General features: G+C 47.2%; 1 protein-coding gene across 1 annotated transcript; it reads left to right on the top strand.

The window, feature by feature from the left end:
* The first annotated feature begins 1,611 nt into the window (after positions 1 to 1,611).
* Positions 1,612 to 21,420, top strand: LOC135887565 (zinc finger protein 436-like). Its single transcript, XM_065415292.1, has 3 exons — positions 1,612 to 1,750; positions 20,225 to 20,780; positions 21,033 to 21,420. Exons 1-3 carry the CDS (start codon positions 1,612 to 1,614, stop codon positions 21,418 to 21,420), a joined length of 1,083 nt encoding a protein of 360 aa, XP_065271364.1.
* Positions 21,421 to 23,005: the final 1,585 nt, after the last annotated feature.

Here is a 23,005-nt window from a genome sequence, read left to right as displayed (position 1 = left end):
ACAATAGGCAATCATCAAGTGATCCATCCTGTTGCCAATTCTCAGCTTCTGGCAAACAAAGGCTAGGTACACCATCCCTGCCCTATCCAGGCTAATAAGCCATTGATGGATCTATCCTTCATGAACATATCTAGTTCTTTATTGAACCCTGTTATAGCCTTGGCCTTCACAACATCCTCTGGCAAAGACTTCCACGGGTTGACTGTGTGTTGTGTGAAGAAATACTCCCTTTTGTTTATTTTAAACCTGCTACCTATTAATTTCATTTGCTGACCTTAGTTGTTCTGATATGAGAAGGAGTAAATAAAGCTTTCGTATTTACTTCCCCCCACCAGTCATGATGGATTATCATATCCCTCCTTAGCTGTCTCTTTTCCAAGCTGAAAAATCCCAGTCTTATTAATCTCTCGTCACATGGAAGCTGTTCCATACACCTAATCATTTTTGTTGCCCTTTCTGTACCTTTTCCAATTCCAATATATATCATTTTTGTGATGGGGTGACCATATCTGTACACACTATTCAATATGTGTGCAATATGATATTTTCTGTCTTATTATCTATCCCTTTCCTAAGGTTTCCCAACATTCTGTTAGCTTTTTTGACTGCTGCTGCTCATTGAGTGGATGTTTTCAAGGAACTATCCATGATTACTCCAAGATCTCTTTCTTGAGTGGTAAAAGCTAATTTAGACCCCATCATTTTTTACTACATGCATTTTGGGGTTCATGCACTCTGGCAATTCCTATGTTCATCTTTAGGGATGAAATTCTCTGTCCAGGGGTGAATATTTTAGAAAGTTGGAGGAAAATACACATAGTCTGCTTCTGAGAAGGGGCCAGAGAAAAGAGATGCACTTACTAGGGGTCAGTGGTCGGGGAAGGGGGCAGAAATATTTTTCTAATTAAGAAAAAAATCTCTTTTCTAGCAATTTTAATGCCTTTTGGCTATAGATTTGACAGAATTCCTAAACTAGACAGGTTGCTCTCTGTCTGGTGACTATCTGTCAAAATATGTGTCCACAAAGACTGAGCTGTTTGTACTCAATAAAATGTGGTTACTCATTTAAGATCCAATCCCAAAGATGGTTACGTACATTCTTGTCTTTGAGAATCTGATCATTCCCATTGACTTCATTTAATAACTGTTACTGTGAGGGTTTAAAATGGTGTCAGTGTTTTTAGCCCATGTAGGAGCTGCTGGGTCTCTGCTGTAATTAGGTGACTATGGCCAGGATCTTAGATGCTGGAGCAGAAAGTTCATTTTCTCAGCCCATACACAAGCAGCTGAGTAAAAGGGCTGATCATCAGCAGTGCTGGGCTGTCAGAACTGAACCCCAATGTGGCAGGCTCAGCACTTACAAAAATCAGGCCACTTATTGAGAGAACTGGATGTGGATTTCAGAGCTGAAATGTCGGTTGCTTTTTCAAAAATCTTGACTCAATCATTTCCCTAGTACAGCAGAGTCTACATTTGTCTGCAGAGAAAGAATCTGGGATGGATAGAGGATTTAAATGGATTAAAGCCCCTTCTGAAACCTCTCCAGACTGCAGAATCACATCCAAGATTCACTCGAGATCGTCCCATTCTCCCAGGTGACGGGGAAGGAAAATGGTTGCAGTGGAGCTGGTGACCTTCGAGGAGGTGGCTGTGTATTTCACCGAGGAAGAATGGGCCCTGCTGGACGCGGGTCAGAGAGCCCTGTACAGGGACGTCATGCAGGAGAACTATGAAACTGTGACCTCGCTGGGTAAGGATTCCTGTCCCCTCGGGTATTAGAAGCTGGGGGCAGAGGCAGGTTTCTGAAGCATCTGGGTCAGATTCTGTACAGGGATAGTCCCTGGTCCCCTGTATTCCAGAGGGATCAGGCCATGTAATCTGCAGCTCCTGTGTATGAGAGACAGTCCCCCAGTGCATCACATCCCACAGGACAGGAGATTCAGAGACGTAATGATGGTGTGGGTCTCCCCCTAATCAAAGCTCTCAAGTGGGAGAAATTCACTCTTTCTCAGGACTACTTCCATCCTATGAGGCCTCTGACCCCTCTGCCTTTCAGGGACACGTGTCTCCTGGTTTGGGTCTGCCTGAGTCCCCAATGGTCAGATTCTCCAATGTGCTTTACCTCCATCTTGCCCAAGTTCTGCCTCAGTCAGCTGAGTTAGCTGGAGGCCCCCGATGTTCTCAACTCTCCCATCAGTCGGGCAGGGAAGTGACCAGTGTCATAGAATTTCAGGGTTGGAAGGGACCTTAGGAGGTCATCTAGTCCAACCCCCTGCTCAAAGCAGGACCAATCCCAGACAGATTTTTGCCCCAGATCCCTAGTAAGCCTCCATTCCCCAAGCATAATCTTCAGTAACGATATTGGTCTGTTACAGTATCCTTATTAGCAAGCAAAGTGGGTACACCAATCAAAGAAAATCTTTTAAGCCCCAGTCGTTGGCACTGCTAGGCACTAGGGAGATCAGATGTCTAACGGAGCAGGGTTTTAGCTACCTTGACACCCTCTGTCTCCTCTAGGTGCTCAGGTGTTCAGAGAAGTCCTCTTTCTTAGGTCAGGAGTCGTCTTTTTCTCTCTTCTCCCCCTCCTCTTCGAATGAGGCCTTTCTTTTCTAGCCCTTATATCTTTCTTTCACAGAAGTGTCACATGTCCCCCAATTATGTCTAAGTGGCATTCTATAACTCATTTTCCTATGATAGTTTTGTGAGGGACAACTGAAAACAGGCCACTGTCTGAGGTTGACACCACTGGTAATTATTAACTTCTCACTGGGACACATCCATGTTTCAGGGCAACATACACCTAGGTGATGTCATTCTCTGTGTACTCTCTCTTTATGTACTTTACATGATTTGACCAAAGGCCACCACCAGTTTACCCCAAGACCCCAGTGATAGTCACAATTCAGCAATTTTCTGAGCCTGATGCTAACAGAACTCTGCTCCCAGAATCCTCTAGCAGATACCAGTTCAGGTTACCAGTTTCATGTCAGCACCACCTCAACAGTCCCCCACTTGATAACCAATTATTAAAAATCATTGTGATATTGCACCAATTAATTACTTACATTGGGGCTATGTGCTCTCTCTGTGCTACGTCCTCATAGCTTGCACTTTCATTTGTTATTAGGTTAATTTTAAAAGGTCTTTGACACCTTCACCTGTATCATTGGCACATCAATTTTAAAATACAAAAGCATACTGATAATACTTTGATTCCTTCTAGAATTCAAATTAAAATTGTCCATTTATTATTATTCCATTTAGGAACCTAAACTACAATATTATACCGTATAAAATCTCATTTATGTGTATTTTTTACATTTGCCTTAATGATTTTATACTTATGGGCAAGTGCTTCTTTTACATTTATTACAAGGTCTGCATTTTGTTTTATTTTATTTAGTGTATTTTCCTATGTTTGAAGTTCCATGTTTTATTCAGTACCATTTCACCCTGTTTTTTTCCAAACTAGGGGGTGTCATTCTAAGGTGAGTTATATATGTTTTTTTACAGTCTGGGGTGCAATTGGTACTTCTCCAGTTGCCAGGTTTTATTTTTTGTTATACACCTCTACCCTGATATAATGCTGTCCTTGGGAGCCAAAAAATCTTACTGCGTTATAGGTGAAACTGCGTTATATTGAACTTGCTTTGATCCCCCGGAGTGCACAGCCCCACCCCCCCCGGAGCGCTGCTTTACCGCGTTATATTTGAATTCGTGTTATATCAGGTTGCGTTATATCGGGATAGAGATGTATTACTTTTTTTTTTTCTGATGCCAATACAAGTTTTTATTCATTTATTTTATAGAATTCCTACCCACCCCTTTTTCCACTCTAAATTTATAATTATCTCCATTTCATTCTCCATTCCAATTTTGTTGCCATTCCATATTTCCCTTTCCCTTTTTTAATTAATGTATCCTATTCCCCAGCCCCCAAAATACTTTTCCATCCTTCTCCACGAATTCACCACAGCCCATTTCTTTTTGGTACTATTTTATAGTTCCCTATTTTATTTTTCCAGGCACTTGCATGTATTATCGGATACATTTCTTGTATCTTTCCATTAGCTACACCAGAAAGGACAAGGGTGCACTGGCGTATGGTACATGTATACACTTGCCCCTTCCACGTTTCTTGGTGTGATTGATTAATATAGGAATAATAACTCAATGCCCAATCATGTGTTCTCGGCTCATTACCTCTCTGACTGTTTCAAAATGTCTTTTACTGTTTTTCCAAGGTTTCCTGAGCTTTCATACACACCTCTCCCCAGGACAATTCTGTGTGAATGTTTTTTATTTCTTTAACAATTTTCAAATTACCTTTTTCCAATAGTGTACTCAATTCCATCACAGAAGGTCTCATTTTTTGATCCTTTATTTTCCCTTGCTCCCCAGTATGTGCTGATTGTGACAATTGTTCCAGAGTTTCTCACTCTTTGTCTTAGAGTGGAGAGACTCTGTGTCAATTTGTCACCCCTGAAATGCACAAACACCTTTTGTTACTTGGGTCATATTTCCATTTAACTATTAAAGTTTGTTTCTTTGAGGATCCTTGCTGTCCTTTTTGCCAGCATTTTAGAGAGGAATTAATGCTACTGGAGCAAGCACTATTGAGGAAACAACCTTAATGTGACTTTCATACAGCAATTTTGCAGGGGCTGGCTCAAAGTCCTTTCCCATGGCAAAGTTTACTTTGGCTGGGACTGTGATCAAATCTGTACCATTACCTAATGTAATGCTGGAATTTAGACTCTCTAAAGGCTCTTTCAGAACTTCCCCCTCCCTAGGAGAATTAACCCTGGAGGCCACTTTCATGTTCCAGGATTTCGCTTCTACTTTCCTTTTATTTCTTTGGTCTTCGGTCTTTTAAGGGTTTAAACAGAGTAATTGAGCACTCCCATTGGTAGGTTCATTTTCCTATACTGATATGTCACATCTGGTTCAATAACTACCAGTTTACATTTTTCAAAACATTTTCAATTAAGCTGAAGACCATTTTTGCAGTGAGCTCTTCCCGGCCAATGGAGGCTCCAGCGGTTGGAACCCCTATCCCACAACACAGTAACATTCAATACCCAAACACTTTTTTGTTCCCTTGATTACTTTTCCCCTAGAGGTGATTAGCGTACTTTACTTAACCCCTTTCCCCACAATCTTATCCAACAGGTATCAGTGCCTCCAACCCACAAGGTAAGGTTGGTTTGTGCCCCTAATAAGGGTGCCCATTGTATTAAAATCCAAGTAACGTCACAATCTTCTGACTCATCCACTGGATGGGGTCCTGCGGCACAGACAGGTCCCACAACCAGTGGTCCAGAAACCACATAACAAGCGAGCCCACAAGCAGCAAAATGAAGCAGATTTCACAGCATACTTCTTCTTGCTTACATAAATTCATAGGTTAATCTGCAAAACCATAAGCAAACAAAAACACACGACTTCTAACTGGGCTTTATAGGTTAGTACACACTGCACAATTTATTAGCCACCTGGAAGGCCACCCACATCTATCTGAGCCAATTATTGGGACATCAAGCTGTAAGGGCCCATTGGCAGGTTTTCTGTACCTGTTTCCATGGCCTTCACAATTTTAGCTCCTGGTTGCAGCATCAACTGTGATTTAGTTCTTGCCATTAAATTTCCTAAAGCAACTACCAAAGTCCTCAAGGTCCGCCCATCTGAAAGGGCAATGTCTGCCCCCCTTTCCTGAAGTTGTGGCCATACCTGTGCTCGCAATGATCCCCCACTAGACACTTCACATTTTTCACCATACCATCCTCAGCCTTGTTCTGTTTAATTGAAAACGCTATGCCCTATTCTAGCATGGTTGGGACTGGTAACTAGGTCAGCACCCACCTCTCGTGAGTGCCCCCTCTAGTTGGGTGTGTCTGTATTCTTTAAACCAGTCCAGCCCTAGTATGGGGCTGCATCCACAAGACTTCCTCCCTGGAGACACTATCTTCCTTCAGCTCTCCCCGGGCTCAGTCCCTGCAGCCAGACAGGAGCTCCTTCATTACTCCCCTGGTCCCTGGTCCTGCCCCCGCTTAGCTATCCACTGTGCTGCAGTTCCCTCAGCCAGCCAGGCATGCAGTCCTTTCTCCTCCAGCTTCCAGCAGCAACCAACTACTGTTCTGTTTTGCAGCTCCTTTTATATGGCCCTCCTGGGCCCAGATTGGCTGCTTCCCCTGCAGCCACTCTAGCCTGCTTGGAGGACCTCTCCACTGTTCCTTTCCTGGGATGGTGTGGCAGAATCCTGAGGCCTCAAGCAGGGGGCCTTTAGGCCTAGTCCACCCCATCATACCCCCCCTTTCCCTGACAGGATTCGTGGTAGTTCTGTATTAGTCCTTGCCCCTTTCAAGCAGGGCTCCCTCCCCCAGACCTCACTTTCTGGAGAGCTTCTAGCCAGGCTTTGCCCTGGTGTCCAGAGTTTACTCTCCCAGGTCTTTCTTACCTGGAGAGCATGTTCATGGTCCCTTGACTCACTTTCACCTCCTGGGCTTTGGGATGTCTGTTCGCCGAGTCTCTAACTGTGTTTAATAATTGTACACTGTGTGGAGCAAAAGCTTTTTTTCCTCAGCAGTGAACTGGAACTCTTCAGTCAGTTGCTCATTTTTGAACTTAAGATGCTCCAGTTCCTTTTCTGCAGCTTCCAGTTGTTTCATCATGTCCTCCTGTCTTAGGAGGGAGCTCATAAAGCCTGCCTGCATGATTCCCTTCCCTATCCTAGGGTTCTGTTCTCTATCCCAGCACTTTTCTTTCTCCTCTCCCAGCTGAGGCAAATCTGTCTGCGCCTCTATGCTAGTTAGCACACTGGGTATTTTAGCCTGAGTTGCCACAGCTATCATAGGGGTAGCTGTGTTAGTCTGGATCTGTAAAAAGCGACAAAGAGTCCTGTGGCAATTTATAGACTAACAGACCTATTGGAGCGTAAGCGTAAGCTTTCGTGGGTGAATACCCACTTCGTCAGATGCATGCATGTTAGTCTATAAGGTGCCACAGGACTCTTTGTCGCTGAGTTGCCACAGTATTCTGAACTTTGTCTGGGTCCCTGCTGTACTCTGCTGAGCCCAGGTCTTCGTCTGAATCTCTATTGTATCCTGCTGTACCCTCTGCTCCTTCTCCCTCTGGGCCTGGGCCAATGCTTCCTGCAAGGCCAACTACTGTTCCCTCTGTCCCTTGCCTTTCACCTGTACATGGGCCAACTTCTGCTTTACCCAGACTAGCTGGCTAATAACTCTGTCTGGAAAAGTTAGCCTCATCTAACTCTTGATGGCACTTTCTCAGCAGGTCCCTCATGTCTGGGGTATACTGGTCTTGTGTCTGGGCTCTGTTCTGAGGTCTCCTTACCATGGCTCCCAGCCCGTCTGCCTTCTTTCCCAGCTGGGCCCAGACCCTCTCAGTCCTGGGTTGCTGTCCTGGTCCTTCCCACATGAGGGCTGAGTAGCCCATCCACTCTCTCCCCAAAATTATGGGCCATGGCAGGTCCTTGAGCTCTCCAGCCCTGTACCTCCAGTTCAACTTCTGCTGTGGGGTAGACTCGGGTTTCCCCATGTACACAGGAGATGTCTACTGGGAGGTGTCAGTCTAGGCCAGTTGCCCTCACCTGGTCTTCTCGAACCAAGGTGTACCCATACCCTGAGTCTACCAGACCCTTAACTACAGTTCCTCCCAGCTTGATTGTCACTGCTGATTAGACTCCGACTGATTAGTTCCAGTGTAATGACACTTCAGGTAGTTACATTCCATTTCTGGGCAGTGCCTTTTAATATGCCCTGGCTGGCCACACCTGTAGCAGACTACTGGGTCTCCTAGCTCCTTCCCACTAGCACCTCCCATAGGCTTCAGGGCTCCCCGAACCCCTTGCTGTTGTGGTGCACCCCCATAGTCCTTGGGGTCTTTCCCCCTTGGAAGCCTCCTGGAGTCATCCCCTGGTGAACCCCTCTCAATCTGACGTACACCTTGGGCTATTCCTCTCCCTCAGCATCAAAGTAGGCCTCAGCTCACTTGACTGCTTCTTCCACTGAGGCTGGCTGGAAACACCTTACCCAGCTTTGCGCCCCTCCTGGTAGGACTGTCAGGAATTGTTCTAGCACTACCTGATCCAGGAGCTTCTCCACCAAGCTGGAGTCATCCTGCAGTCCATCCTTATAGTCCATTCATCCAGCCCATACTTCTTTAACTTGCCGGCAAGAATACTGTGGGAGACTGTATCAAAAGCTTTGCTAAAGTCAAGGAATAACACGTCCACTGCTTTCCCCTCATCCACAGAGCCAGTTATCTCATCATTCCCCAAGCATAAATCCTCAGTAATTATATTGACCTGATACAGCATCCTGATTAGCAACCAAAGTGAGTAGAGCTACAAATCCTAAATAAAGGCTTTTATGCCCCAGTCATTGGCACTTCTAGGCACTGGGATGATCAGATGTCCAACGGAGCAGGTTTTTGGCTACCCCAATGTCCTCTGTCTCCTCTAGGTGTTCAGGATAAGAGAAGTCTTCTTTCTTAGGTCAGAAGTCGTCTTTTTGTCTCTTCTCCCCCTCCCCTACTAATGCCTTTCTTTTCTAGCCCTTATATCTTTCTTGCACAGAGATGTCACATGTCCCCCAGTTAAGCCTAGCTGGTATTCTATAACTCATTTTTCCTATCATAGTTTTGTGAGGGACATCTGAGAACAAGCCACTATCTGAGATTGATGCTACTGGTAATTATTAATTTCTCACTGGGACTCTCGCGGGGGCATCCATGTTTCAGGGCAACATACACCTCGGCCATCTTGTTCTCTGTGTACTCTTTCTTTATATACTTCACATGATTTGACCAAAGACCACCACCAATTTACCCTGAGTCCGCACTGCCAGTAACAGTTCAGCAGTTTTCCCGGCCTGATGCTAACAGAACTCTGCTCCCAGAATCCTCTAGCAGATGCAGTGCTTCAGGTTATCCGACTTATGTTAGCACCACCTCAACATTGTCCCAGTGTCCTTCCCTAGCCACCGCTGATCACTTTCAAATGGCAGTTCGTCACAGTGAAACAGCCTGAGGGGTGGTTTATGAAGTAGCTGGCTGAGGTTGCAGACCTTCCAATCAACTTTGAAGGCTTTTCTGTGACTGTTGGTCTGTCTGTCTGTAATATGATAACTTTTGAGAGCCACGTCCCATCAACTCCAAAATATCAGGGAATGTTCTAGACATCAGTGGCCATAAGCTGATTATTGTGGGGAGAAATAGAAATGTATTTGGGGGGGGGGTGATGGGGACAGATGCAGGAAGGCAAGTGGGAGGTGGAGGGGAATGGGAGTTAGGGTGAAACAGAGGATGAGGGAAGAGGGGGCACACAGAATCCCTAATGGGGTTATGGGGGCAAAGAGGAATGGAGAGTAGGGGGAGATGAGGGGCACACAGAATCACTGGAGGGGAGAGATGTTGTGTAGGGAATAGGGGGCAGGAGGAGATGGGGAGAGGGGAAAATGGGAGCACATGGAGCTCTTGCCATGGAGGAAGAATGCCCTGTTATGGGTGGAGGAGGGAATGGGGCACACAACACTTCATGGAAGGGGGCGATGGGGGGTGCAGTGAATCCCAGAAATAAAGGGGGATGGGAAGGTGGCATGTAGGGGGAGGAATGGAGGAATGCCAGGAGCCCCCGGTGTGTGCAGTAAGCTTGGTCTACACAAGCAGCGAAGTGTGACAAGAATGATGCGGAATAATTGTGGGGGTTGTTCTCTGCACAGACACAAGAGAGGAAGGCTGCTACCCTGTTTCAGAAACTGGCCTGGGACTCAGGAGATCCCTGGTTGTGCCATAGACTCCCTGTCTGGGTTCTTGTCAATCAATTAGGCTGGGGTTTCAAAGGGTCCTGAGGAGGTGACTTGCACACCTCTCCCCTTATGATGTTTGAAAGTCCCAGCTGTGATCTCCTTGGGTCTCAGTTTCCCCTCTGTGAAATGGAGATAACGATCCACCCTTTGTCTGGCTCGTCTATTGACAGGGAAAGCCCGTTGGGGGCAGGGACTGTCTCTCTCTAGATTCACAGAGGAACTTAGAGAGGACCTTAGTTGTGGTGACATTTAGTGTTCCCAGGCCTAGTTGCTGGGACTCACAAAGCCTGTGTTATGTGTCTGTGCTCCCTGTACAGTGAGTGAGGAGAGATGGTGCCTCTGGATGGGATTCACAACCAGGGCTGGATTAACCTTAGTGGGCCTGGCATCAAACATCCGCTAGGAGGGAGGGATTCCCCCACCCTAGTTTTGTGGAAGTTCAGCTCTAGGCGCCAATGTGGGAGGGGAGCTCAGAGCACACTGACCAGCCTGGGCCCTTCAGGACAGTGAGACAGCAGAACACCCATCAGCTCCTGGCCCATGCATCACGCTGGGGCTTAGACGTTTGGATGCCTGGTGAGAGGATGCAATGTGGGAAATTTCACTGCAAAAATTTAGGCACCAAACAAGCTCAGGGATCTGCAGGGTTTGGTGGCAGCTGAGCGGGGTTTGGTTTTGTGACTCCTAGTGCTCAGTCCCTGTGGTAATGGTATGGGGACTGGCAGATAAATACCACTGACAGCACAAAGGGGCCCTTATTCCAGTTGGAGATTCCAGATGCTGCTGTAATTAATACTCTTTTTCCCTCCTGCAGCAGCAGCAGTGGCAAAGGGTTACAAGAATTCCTTGTGCCAAACTCTCTGTCTCTGCTGGGGTTCCCCATCGGCAATGTTCCAGTGTTCTCCAACTCTGCTTTAGCTGTTGCAGGGGCCCCAGTACTGTGGTGTCTGTTTGGAGGGGATCTGCAGTGCCAGATGGTCAACAGTGGCTGTGGTGAAATAATTGTCATGCCTAGCTAATTCCTCTGCCCCTTGTTCTCCTGGCTGGGTAGAGTTTGTATTCAGTAAATGCTGGCATTGTTTGAGGTTCATGAATTTCCAGCAGTGAAGCATGATGGGAACTGAACAGATTTGTAGGACTTTCAGTCTGCATTTGAGTCAAGCTGTGAGGAGAGAGATTACTCCCAGTCTCTGGGTCTGTGGTGCACAGAGTAGCTCAAGTGGATGTACAGGGACAGTTCTGACATTTCTGACATCCGTGTCCACCAGTCCAGGGTGTAGATGGCTGTGCGTGTGGGAACAGAGATTTCCTGTGAGAAAATGAGCTGGACAGACCTGAGGGGAGGTTTTGTGCTGCTGTGTCTGAGGAATTGTCTGTGCGTTTGTCAAAGTCCCCAACACCGTGAGCCTGGTTCATCACCATGTCAGACGGTGTCTCTATCCCCTGCTATGGGGAGCTTTTGGGAATCAGTGACTCTGGAGAGGGCCAAAGGGTCATGGTGGAAGCCACCTGAATATGAGCATCCAGTGTGATACTGTAGCTAAGAGGGTTAATATGATCCAGTGGTAGCTAAACAGGGGAATATGAAGCAGCGGTAATGAGGAGAACCTCATTGCTTCTTAACATCGCATTAGTTAGACCATTAGTGAATACTGTATCCAGTCCTGGTGTTGACACTGCAGAAAGGATGATCACAAATTAGCACAGGTTTAGAAAAGAGCTACAAGAATGATTAGAGGACTAGATTCAGAATTTATAAGGCCTTAATGGATTGTTGTTATCATCTAGTCTGATCTCCTGTGTAACAATCCCTCAACTAATTCCTGTGATTCTTTTAGAAAAAACCCCTTCATTCTTGATATAAAAAATTTCCAGTGATGGAGAAACCACCAGAGCCCTGGGTAAGTTTTGTCGAATGGTCAGTTAGCCTCACTGTTAAAACTTTACAACTTATTTCATATTTAAATGTCTCTAGCTTCAACTTCCAGCCACTGGATCTTGTTACACATTTGTCTGCTGGACTGAAGAGCCATCTTATGTTTAATTTATGTTCCCTATGTGAGACTTATAGATCGTTATCAAATCACCCCTTAGTCTATTCTTTCATAAAGTAGATAGGTTGAGCTCCTTTATAGGACCTGTCCTCCAATCCTTTTATAATTCTTGTGGCTCTTCTCTGAGGCCTCTCTAATTTTTCAACATCCTTCTTTAATTGTGAGCACCAGAACTGGACACAGTATTCCAGCAGCAGTCGCACAACTGTCAAATATAGAGGTAATATCACCTCTCTATTCCTAGTTGGGAGTGCCCTGGATATAGGGTGACCAGATCAGAGATATAAAATATCAGGATGCAGGGGGGCCGAGCAAAAAAAAAAAGGGGGGGGGGCGGAGCAAAAAAAAAAAGGGAGTTTCAAAGAGGCCGGGGGCATTAGCAGGTCCCGGCCGCGCGCGCTCCCCACGCGGAGCCTCCCGCCCCCCGGACCGCCCCGGGCACATGCGGCACACGGTGGGGCCGGGCGGGGGGCAGCGCGGAGCGGGCAGGGGCCGGGTGGACGGCGCGGGCCGAATCCCTGCTGCTGCTGGGGAGCCCCGCGCCTCTCCCTCCCACTCACGGTTGCGGTTCCTTCCCGGCGGGACGCGCCTCCCGCCACCCCGGGCACATGCGGCGCGTGTCCGCCATGCCTAGTCTCCCTCCCGCCGGGAAGGAGCCGCTGGAGCGCAGCCGAGCAGGAGAGGTGCGGGGCTCCCTGCCAGTGGCGGGATGCGCGCCGCATGTGCCCGGGGCAGGCTGGGGGGCACGTCCCGCCGGGAAGGAGCTGCAGCCGCGAGCGGGAGGGAGAGGCGCAGGGCTCCCCGGCAACAGCGGGGATTCGGCCCACGCCCCCGCGCCACCCACCCAGCCCCTGCCCGCTCCGCGCTGCCCCCACCCGGACCCACCGCGCTGCCCCGCGGGCTGCAGGGCTGGAGCAGCCTCCGCGCTGCGCTCCCAGCCCTGGGCCCTCTGTGTGCAGCGGCCCGGGGGCCGGACAGGAGCCCTCTGGCGCAGCGGGGGGCTCAGAGCTGAGCCCCCCCGTCTCCCTCCCTCCCTTGCCAGCCCCCCTTTGCCCGCCCGGTGCCTGGGTGCCGGAGCTGACTCACCAGCTCCAGGATCCAGGCGCCGCCACCACCCCCTCCCTCCCTCCCTCCCGGCATGCACCGCCATGTACCTGCAAGCCTGGGAGGGAGGAGGAATGCCGCGTGGTTGGGGAAGAGGCGGGACCAGGGCGGGGATTTGGGGAGGGAGCCAATGGGGGAAGGAGGGGGCGGAGCTGGGGCGGGGGGGGGGGTGAGAGTCCCTCCAGGAGGGCAAAATTTCTTGTTTGTCCAGTGTCCCGACCAAACATTGGTCGGAACGCGGGACAAAGAAGCAAATATCGGGACAGTCCCTATAAAATCGGGACGGTCTGGTCACCCTACCTGGATATGCATTCAAGGATGTCAATAGTCACTTTTCTCACAGCAATGCACTGGGAACTTTTGTTCAGTTCATTATCCACTGTGTCCCCCCAAGATTTATTTTAGAGTTGCTGCTTCCCAGGACAGAGTTCCTATCCGTATGGCCAACATTCTTTGTTCTCATGTGTAAAATTTTACATTGGGCAATACTGAAAGCATTGCCCACAGCATAGCAAGCGATCCAGATTGCTCTGTGTCAGCGACCTGCTCCCTTCATTATTTAACACTCCCCCAATCTGTATGTCATTGTAATGGGTTCCCACTCACTGCTAGATGCGCCTCCTTGCATCTCGGCCAGGGAATGTACCTTTCCTGGCATCAGGTGCCTTCTTGCTGCTTGCTGCTTACTTTGCTCTCAATTACTCTAGGCCCTCCCTCTCTCAGGTGATGATGCCAGGTAACCCAATTGATCTCTCAGGCCCTCGTTATCTCTGTCAGGGCTGGGTATGGGGTGCACACCCCATGACAGTCTTTTGTAAACTTCATCACTACTAACTTTATGTTTTCTAGAAGGTCATTGATAAAAATGTCATATGGAGTAGGGCCAACAACCGATCCCCGCAGGGGCCCCACCTGAAACACACACCCCTTGTTTACAATTACATTTTTAGATCTATCACATTTAGTCATTTTTTTAAACCCCTTTAATATGCGCCATGTTAGTTTTGTATCATTCTAGTTTTGTTAATAAAAATGTCATGAGCTACCAAGTCAAATGTTTAAAGGCCAGATTTTAAATTTATTGAACTGTCTAACTCCAATTGGGAGTACAGTACATGAACACTAACTATTAAATTAACATACTATATTTGTCAGTCAAACATGTAATCTCATCAAAAAATATATCAAGTTAATTTAATATTTATTGAACCCTTCTGCTTTTTCTGCATTATTCTACCCTTCCCATCTAGTAATGGATCAATACTGTTGGTAGGATTACAGTTTTTCCAGTATACTTTAAACAGTTCCTTCATATGCTCCTTAATTCTGCTGTTTTGAGTTTGTTTTCCTTGTTTCCTTTTCCTTCCCTTATCAATTTTCTACAATTCCCAGTTCCTAATTGATATTTATTACTATCAATTTTCTCCTTTATCATTTGTTATGTATTTGAAAACAATATATACCTTCATGTGTTTGTTTGTGTGTATATGTTTTTGTTTCCCATTTTACCAGGTTTTTGTTGGTTATTTTTAAACAGTATGTCCACAATTTTTGTTTGTGGAATTGTAGGGTTTTTTCTGTTTTTTGGAAATTTATTGAAATGTTACTGAACAGTTCTAAATTAGCATTCACGTTTAAATTTTTTCTCCCATATGATTTGTCACATAATTGTTCGTAGATTTGTGAAACTGACCTCTCTAAACTGTATGTGTGTGTGGTATGAGTGTATATAGATAGATAGATAATATATCTATATGTAACCCTTCTCCCAGGTGGAGATGGCAGCAGAAAGGTCCTGGTTCAATATCTAGGGGTTCCTTTTCAACAATACAACACAGAACCAGCTCAAGCCCCACCTGGTAACCTGGGAAAATTACACACCAGTTCTGGGTGTCTCTGAGAGGCAATACTTCCCCACTCGCAAGCACAGAGTCTGAGTGTAGAAAAGAAACTTTGAATGAAAGGAGGGAAGTCAGCTGACATTAATTAGAGAAAATGCCACAAGCAAGATTCATAATCATAAAACTGTGAGCAGGACCCTCACCCCCAAGTGCAGGGGCAGTGTCTTCTGCCTCATGTTCTTGAGTTCTACAACCAAAAGTTCCTTTACTGTGCCCCTCTCTGATCCCTTACTACAATGTGGTTGTCTTTGGTCACTGAGGACTCAGGGTTCAGAGATGTACCTCTGTGAGTTCACCTCCCACCCAGGGAAGAAGGCACCTTGCTTGTTCGGCTATCTGAGCACTTGCTCTGGCTGGCGTTCTGCTCCGCTGGCCGCCCCACCAGCTGCTGTTTTGCTTACCATCCCACCAGAAGGATGCTTGCTGGTTACCTTTTGCTGCCATCAGCCTCTCTGCTGTGACCTCTGCAGGTCAGTCTCTTGAGGTTTCACTCAGCTCTTCGTGATTTCCAACTCTTAGAGGGGAGAACCCCTGAAGTGGGCAGAAAATCTGTCCCCTCACAGCTCTTGTGAACACTTAACAAAGCAAAAGACTCCTAATGGAGTCTATTAAGCTCTATCTTTGAACAGTGAAAAGGAACAAGTTAAACTAGAATGGGGACCCTTAGACAGAGTCCACACATCTTAGCAGGGATATCTGTTTCCACTTCCTTTTACTTTCCAAGGCTTCTGGCATTCAAGCCCCTGGCTTAGCGAGTTCATTTCAGCTGAGGGTGACCCCCTCAATCAGGCTAGGTTAAGCATAGTTCTGCTCCCCTTTACTCATACAATAAAGATAACAACATTGATAACAACATTTCCACTACCTCTGCATTTAGTACTAAAGTGATTTGTAACCCAACACCAGCCAAAGTTGATCATTTTGGGCAACATAGCTTCTGAGATATATAGATATAGATATATAGTTTGCTCCTGAAGTCTCTCCCCCTCCCCAACTAGCTGTCAGGGGAAAGCTCATTCAGACCCAGCTTGCATCTATTTATATAGATATATATTGTCTTAGTTTAGATTTTTTTCTACTTCCAGATATCAAATGCAATCTGAGCAGTGCTGAGTGAACTACAGTGACAAAGTGGGGATTTTCTCTTGTTATGTTGTATATGAGCCTATGTGAGTCTTACTGTTTTGCATGAATGCTTTGTGTGCCTCAGTTTCCCTGTGTATTGCACCAATGTCTAAGTGGTGGGAATAAGGGTGTGTGACTTTCGCGGGAGCTGCCGAGCTGCCTGCACAGATGCTATGGCTGCCCTTTCGTAACCTGAGACCCAGGAGGGTGATGCGACCAGGTGACTCTTGGCCGGGAAGCGAGACAAAGGCCAGAGGAGGAGCAACGGGCAGGGCAGGGGCCAGGCAGCTGGAAGTGAGTCAGTCTCAGCTGGCTTGGGGTGCAAGGGGAGGGCCAGAGCCCTGGCTCTGGGCTCCCCTCCCCCCAAGATGGACTTGGCTGAAAGTCACTGGTTTTGTGCTAACAAGTTCTATCCTACTCTATGTTCCTGTTGACTAATAAACTTTCTGTTTTACTGGCTGGCTGAGAGTCACGCCTGACTATGGAGTTGGGGTGCAGGGCCTTCTGGCTTCCCCAGGAACCCCGCCCAGTCAGACTCGCTGCGGGAAGTGCACAGTGTGGAAGGGGATGCTGAATGCTCTGAGGTCAGACCCAGGAAGGTTGAAGCTGTTTAAGCTTCTTGCCCTGGAGACAGTATGCTCAGAGAGTGGAGGCATGCTCCCCCAGAGTCCTGACTGGCTTCATAGGGAGTAGTTCCAGAGCATTGCTATGTTTCAGCATGACCTTTGACTTAAATTCTCCTTTGTAACACCGAAAGGTCTTCATAAATTGCACTTGCAAAAAAATATTAATAATTTAATTCTGCAGTATCACCAAAGCAGGAGTGAACTCTTTCATATTCCTTAAATCTTTCTTTTTCAAAATGTCTGTGGAGTGTGATGTGAGCTATTTGTCTCATAACAAATACAAAACAGAGGAATTTAATGAAACAGTGATCCATTACAGTTTTTTTCTTTTTCTGTATGTGATGGGTAAAATCTGTACATTGTGGTAATTTTTGCAATGTTGAAGGAACTGGGCACATTTAGTCTATAAGAGAGAAGGCTGTAGGGCCACATGATAACAGACCCTAAATATGTAAAAGGCTGTTAAAAAGAGAATGGTGATCAATTGTATTCCAGGTCTACCAAGGGTAGGACAAAAAGGTATGCTGCAAAGGAGATTTCAGTGAGATATTAGGAAAAATTTTCTAATGATAATGGTATGGAAAAGGTTATGTAGGGAGGCTGTGAAATCCCCATCACTGGAGGTTTTAACGAAGAGATGACAAACACCTTTCATTAATGGTCAAGTTTACTTAATTCTGCTTAAGCACAGGGGACTGGATAGATGACTTCTGGAGGTAACTGCAAACCCTACATTTCTGTGATTCTGTTTCTATGATTTTATGGCTTGCACCTCAGCAATCACTGATTTTTAATTTTCTGATCAGTTCCTCTTTCTTTGTCGACATGAAGCCTGCCGTAGTATTCCCCTGTGTTAGATGTTTTAAGTTAGGACATTTTCATTTTTATTTTATTTTATTTTTAGAAATTCTGAGGACATTTTATAGTGAAAGATTTAATGAGCTCAATCTATTTGCCTAAGCAAAGAGAGGGTTGAATTCTGACTTGATCCTGGTACACAGATACCTACATGGGAAAGAGTAGACGGGTCTTCAGTCTAGCAAATCAAAGCAAACCAAGATGCTATGTGGGAAGCTGAAGCTTGATCTATTCAGGCTGGAGATGAAGTGTAAATGTAGAACACTGATATGAATTAACCATTGAAACACCTTACCCAGGGATATGGTGAATTTTCTGTCACTTGAGAAATTTAAATCAGACCTGGAGATACCTTTATAACAATGTGGTCTAGGTCAACCAGAAGATATGGACTTGATGCAGAAATAACTGGCCTGAATTTTGCAGGAGGTCAGACTATATGAACATAATGGTCCTTTTGACCTTCATATGTCTGGTTCTATATCTGCAGGTCTGTAAGTTACCTGGATACCTGTTAGTCTTGTCTCTGGATTCAGGCCCCAGGTCCAAAAGTCTTTCCTATTAAGCAAAACACCTAAGGAACTGCTTAACTCCAACTAAAGGCAATCGGACTCAAGCTTCGAGATTAATTGCTTTGCTCAAAGGTGCACCTGTGAAACTATACAGATGGACTTGGAGAGGTTTGTTGGAAGGGAGCATCTCCCACATTTCAGCCCAAGTGGGAGGAGAATGGCTACTTCTCCTCCAGAGTTCTCCTCTCTGGGTCTGTGCTATATGTAGCAGGCTGATTGGGTGAAGAGAGCCAGTATCAGGCCAGTGGTGTCAGCCAGGGTCTCATGGGTGATGGGGAAGGACTGAATGAGCATTGATCAGCATTGGGATGGGACCCTAGTGCTAGTCCATTGTGACCCAGGTGTGACCCATCAAGCCCCTCAATGCCAGTCGGCAGAGGGCACACCATAGCCTAAATCACATCAGGCCTAACACGCTCATTGCCCCAGCTCACTGTCATAATCTGTATCTAAAAGGGGTCAAATAAGGGAAGGGTTCCCAAACCTTGGGCTCTGTCCATGACATAGTCCCAGGTGGTCTGCTATGGGTTGAGTTTTGTGTGGACAACCCCAAACTTTATACATTGGTAGAGTGGTGGCTGGTGAAGTAGAGCTGCCAACTGATGGGCAGAGGGTGAGGAGAAGGGACCTACCTCATGAGACGGCGGCTGGAGGAGGCTGCATGGTTCACAGCTGTTCCCACTCTGAGCTTCAATACCCTGCGATCCCTGGCTGTGCGTCCCCCTGTAGTATTGTCCCTAAATCGGGATCGGTGATGGGTGATTGAGTCCATTAAGGTAACAGCCAGTCCTGGCTTGAGCATCTGCCTCTGCCCAGCAACAGGACTGGCCTTAGGGAAAATGGCGACTGGGTGGGCCGGGGGGAGGGAAGCTTCCTGGAGCTGGGGGAGGTTCCCAGAGGAGGGTCTAACTCGGCTCCAGGAGCAGCCCATACAGTTGCAGAGGAAGTCCTGTCCCTCCTCAGTCTGGACAGGACTAGCAGGTGGACCATGGTACATGGTAGGAGCCCCTGGCTAGGATGCCATCAATTCTGCCCATCCCTAGCTCTGACCCCAGCACTTGGGGGCTTGGGCTGGCTGTGTGTGTGTGGGGGGGGGAGGGTTTATAATACCCCCCTGATCATGGTGTCCTGGGTGGTCTCCCATTACGACCAACCCTAAGGCCAACCCTGCCTGGCACTGGGAGCCCCCAAGTCCTTCCCTTGTTCCTGGGCAGGGGATGCCTGAGATACGTGACAGGTGCTGGGTGGATGACTGGAGCAGAGCTGCCAGATGACCACCTGAAGACACTCAGCAGGCTTCTGAGCCATAGTATAACAGTGGGGGCTGGCTGTGACAGCTTCTTGGCTCCTTTGCCCTCTCACTGGCCCTGTCCCCCGCTGAGATGAGGGGTCATATGCATGTCCTACGGGGCCCCTCACTCTGACGGACACACGTTAATAGTGGGTCTCTGCCTATTATGGGTGCACTAGTGGGTCTCATGGAAAAATGTTTGGGAACCCCTGGTGTAACTTATCATAGGTGAACTGGTAACAAGCTGGTAACCCTTGCTCCAGATCAGTGCATCATGGAATCTTGTATGATTTATAGCCCAGTCCCTGTAGGGTGGGGTTGGGGAGAGGATGGAGCTTCTCTGGGATTTTCTGTTCAGACTCTGGGTCTGGAAGGAGTTACAGCACTAACATTAATGAACAAGTTCAACACTTGTTTCCTTGCCCACCCACCCCCAGCAGAATTTCCAGTTTCCAAACCAAACGTCCTTTCCCGGCTGGAACGAGGGGAGGAGCTGTGGGTCCCTGATCTCCAGAGCCACGAGGAAAGGGAGAGCCCAAGCAATGCCCACACAGGTAATGAAACACCTCAGTTAGAAACTAATTGTTAAACCCTCATGGCTGAAGCCTCTTATGCATTTTCATCAAGACTGTCTGACCCTTCAGCCCCTGCCTTGATCTATACTCAGAGGATGTGGAGGAAGGATGGGTCTCCTCCTCTCACTCCTCTGGGGAAGGGTATCGGGGTAGAAAGATACAGTTCCTGATATTTCAATCTCCCCAGCAGTTATTTGGGTTTGTTCCCCCCTTTCCTGTTTCCCTTTCTGAGGTTCCCTGTCCCTGGCACAGGGACTGACTCCTGTCTGGATTCTCTCTCTATCCCTGCAGGTGATGGGACAGTGAATGAGATTGAGGAGGAGAATCCTCAGCAGGAAGGTCCTGAGCGAGTGGAACCACAGGGGATGGTATCGGGAAGAGGTGAAGGGCATGTTTCCCAGAGTCCTGAGGAGGGAGAGGCCCGTGAGAGTCAGAGCAGCGCAGAGAAGCATCGGGGAAACCTCTCAGAAGGGAGACAGAGTAAATCCACTCACAGGAGCAGAGGAGTCAAGAAAGTCAAAGAAACTATTCAACAGAGAATCCCCATTAGAGAGAGACCCTACATGTGCAGTTACTGTGGGAAAAGCTTCCAATACAGATCAGAACTCCTAGCACATCAGATATTCCACACAGGAGAGAAACCTTATGAATGTCCTCACTGTGGAAAAAGTTTCAGTCAGAGCTCAGCCCTTATTCAACATCAGAGAATCCACACAGGAGAGAAACCCTACAAATGTAATGAGTGCAGGAAAAGCTTTCGTTTGGGCTCAGACCTTCTAGCACATCAGAGAATCCATACAGGAGAAAAACCCTATGAATGCCCTGACTGTGGAAAAAGCTTTCGACGGCGCTCAACCCTTGTTTCCCATAAGAGAATCCACACGGGAGAGAAACCCTACAAATGCAATGAGTGCGGGAAAAGCTTCCGTTTAGGCCCAGACCTTCTAGCACATCAGAGAATCCACACAGGAGAGAAACCCTATGAATGCCCTGACTGTGGAAAAAGCTATCGACAGCACTCAGCCCTTGTTTGCCATCAGAGAACCCACACGGGAGAGAAACCCTTTAAATGCCCCCAATGTGAGAAAAGATTCACTAGGAAGTCACACCTTAATCAACATCAGAGAACCCACACGGGAGAGAAGCCCTATGAATGCCCCGACTGCAGGAAAAGCTTCAGTCAGAGCTCAAGCCTTATTCAACATCAGAGAATCCACACAGGAGAGAAACCCTATAAGTGCCATGACTGTGGAAAAGACTTCTGTGACAGATCAAGCCTCCGCAGACACCAGAGGATCCATACAGGAGAGAAACCCTATAAATGCCATGACTGTGAGAAAAGGTTCAGTCGGAACTCAAGGCTTATTAGACATCAGAGAACCCACACAGGAAAGAAACCGAATAAGTGCCATGAGTGTGGGAAAGGCTATTATGATAGCTCAAGCCTCAGCAGACACCAGAAAATCCACACACGACACAAACCCTAGAAATGTCCTGGCTAGGGATGGGCTATGTTAGTAAAACCTTTGCCGATTCCCACATATCTAAGCAGGTCAGGCCAGGCTGAAATGGCCCTGTAATGAGGACATGCCATTGTTCTTAAAGCAGAGAGTGGAATCACTTTTCTGGAACAGAGCTGGCACAGCAAGAGGCTGGGCCTGAGATAAGAGTCCCATGTTGCGATGGGATTTGATTATTACTTCTGGAGAAGCTCTGAACATCCTCCATTCAGGTCCTTCATTTAAATTTTGAGTTCTACACCTAGGACCCTATTTTTATCATATGCTGGGACTTCTCATTTCTTCTTGATAGTTTTTTAGGCTGGGATCCACCAGGGGACTTAGGCGCTGGGACACTGAACATTCCAACACATAACTTTTAGGCACCTAGAAGATCACAGGAACAACACTGAGTTCCATAAACCCGAATCAGGTGACTAGGCTCTCAGTACAATCAATTGGGCAAGATGGGCATCTTAGAACTGGATTCACAATAGCCAGCCCACTGGGTGGGGAGCTACTTTATCTAGCCAACAGGAGATGCCAACAAGAGGGGTATGTCCTAAACCCTGCCCCTCTGACGGAGATAGGCACCTATCTCTGTTTGTGCTTTATTAACTAGTGAAATTAGACACTTCCCTGCCAATGAAACCCATCCCAGTATGCTTGTTCAGTGGCCAGCTAACTTCCCACAAAACAGCTGGGGGTGGTGGTGGTAGACACTCACTCATAACCTTTAACCCCGTGGTTGGGGTACTTGCACACAATGTGGGACAGTCCCCGTTCAAGTCCCCCTTCCACTTGATGAAGCAAAATGATATGAACAGGGTCATCTGCCTGTCAGGACAGTGCCCTAACCAGTAAGGGTATGTCTACAGAGCAGCTAGCCACCCCCAGCTGGCCTGTGCTAGCTGACTTGGGCATGCTGGGCTGTTTCATTGCTGTGTAGACGTCCAGGTTTGGGCTGGAGCCTGAGCTCTGGGACCCTCCCACCTCACAGAATCCTAGAGTCCTTGCTCCAGCCTGAGCCCAGAAATCTACTTTCAAGGAAGGAGCCCTCCAGCCTGAGCCCCTCAAGCCCAAGTCATCTGGCACAGGCCAGTCACGTTGTTTTTGTTTTTTTGCTGTATAGACATACCCTGAGCAAATGAATATTCTGATGTGGGACTGAGTCAGTCTCTCCTGTGTGTAAATATTTAAATAGTAACTTGGCCATAGAGAGCGAGAGAGTGACTGACTCTGCAGCCTAGGGGTTAGGGCATCCACTGGTAAAGTGGGCTGACCTTGGGTGCAGTCCTCATTCTCCAATGACTCGTTAAATTTCCCTGAAGACTGTAGCCAGTATATGTACAGAGATGTGAAGTAAGGCAGTAATGCAATAGACTACAGGTCTTAAGCCTGTAAGACAGTAGCTGAGCCCAAGTAGCTGAGCTCTAAGGTCAAAGCCTTTACATAAGCAGCTAACCCATAGATGACTTTATATTATAAGATGTCACAAGCTAGAGTAATATTATAAGTAAGTGTTGCTAAATTGCTGATAGGTGACCACAAGCAGCCTGTTTATACCAGTTTC

Source organism: Emys orbicularis, chromosome 13 (assembly GCF_028017835.1).
Source record: "Emys orbicularis isolate rEmyOrb1 chromosome 13, rEmyOrb1.hap1, whole genome shotgun sequence".
Taxonomy (NCBI): Eukaryota; Metazoa; Chordata; order Testudines; family Emydidae; genus Emys; species Emys orbicularis.
Note: the sequence above shows the minus strand (reverse complement) of the source record. Positions and strands in the feature narration are given on the sequence as shown.

Coding starts and splice junctions, on each gene's coding strand:
- LOC135887565 (XM_065415292.1), top strand. CDS start 1,612: ATGGTTGCAGTGGAGCTGGTGACCTTCGAGGAGGTGGCTGTGTATTTC. Junction 1,751..20,224: donor TGAAACTGTGACCTCGCTGG/GTAAGGATTCCT, acceptor CTATCCCTGCAG/GTGATGGGACAGTGAATGAG. Junction 20,781..21,032: donor TGTGGAAAAAGCTTTCGACG/GCGCTCAACCCT, acceptor AAGATTCACTAG/GAAGTCACACCTTAATCAAC.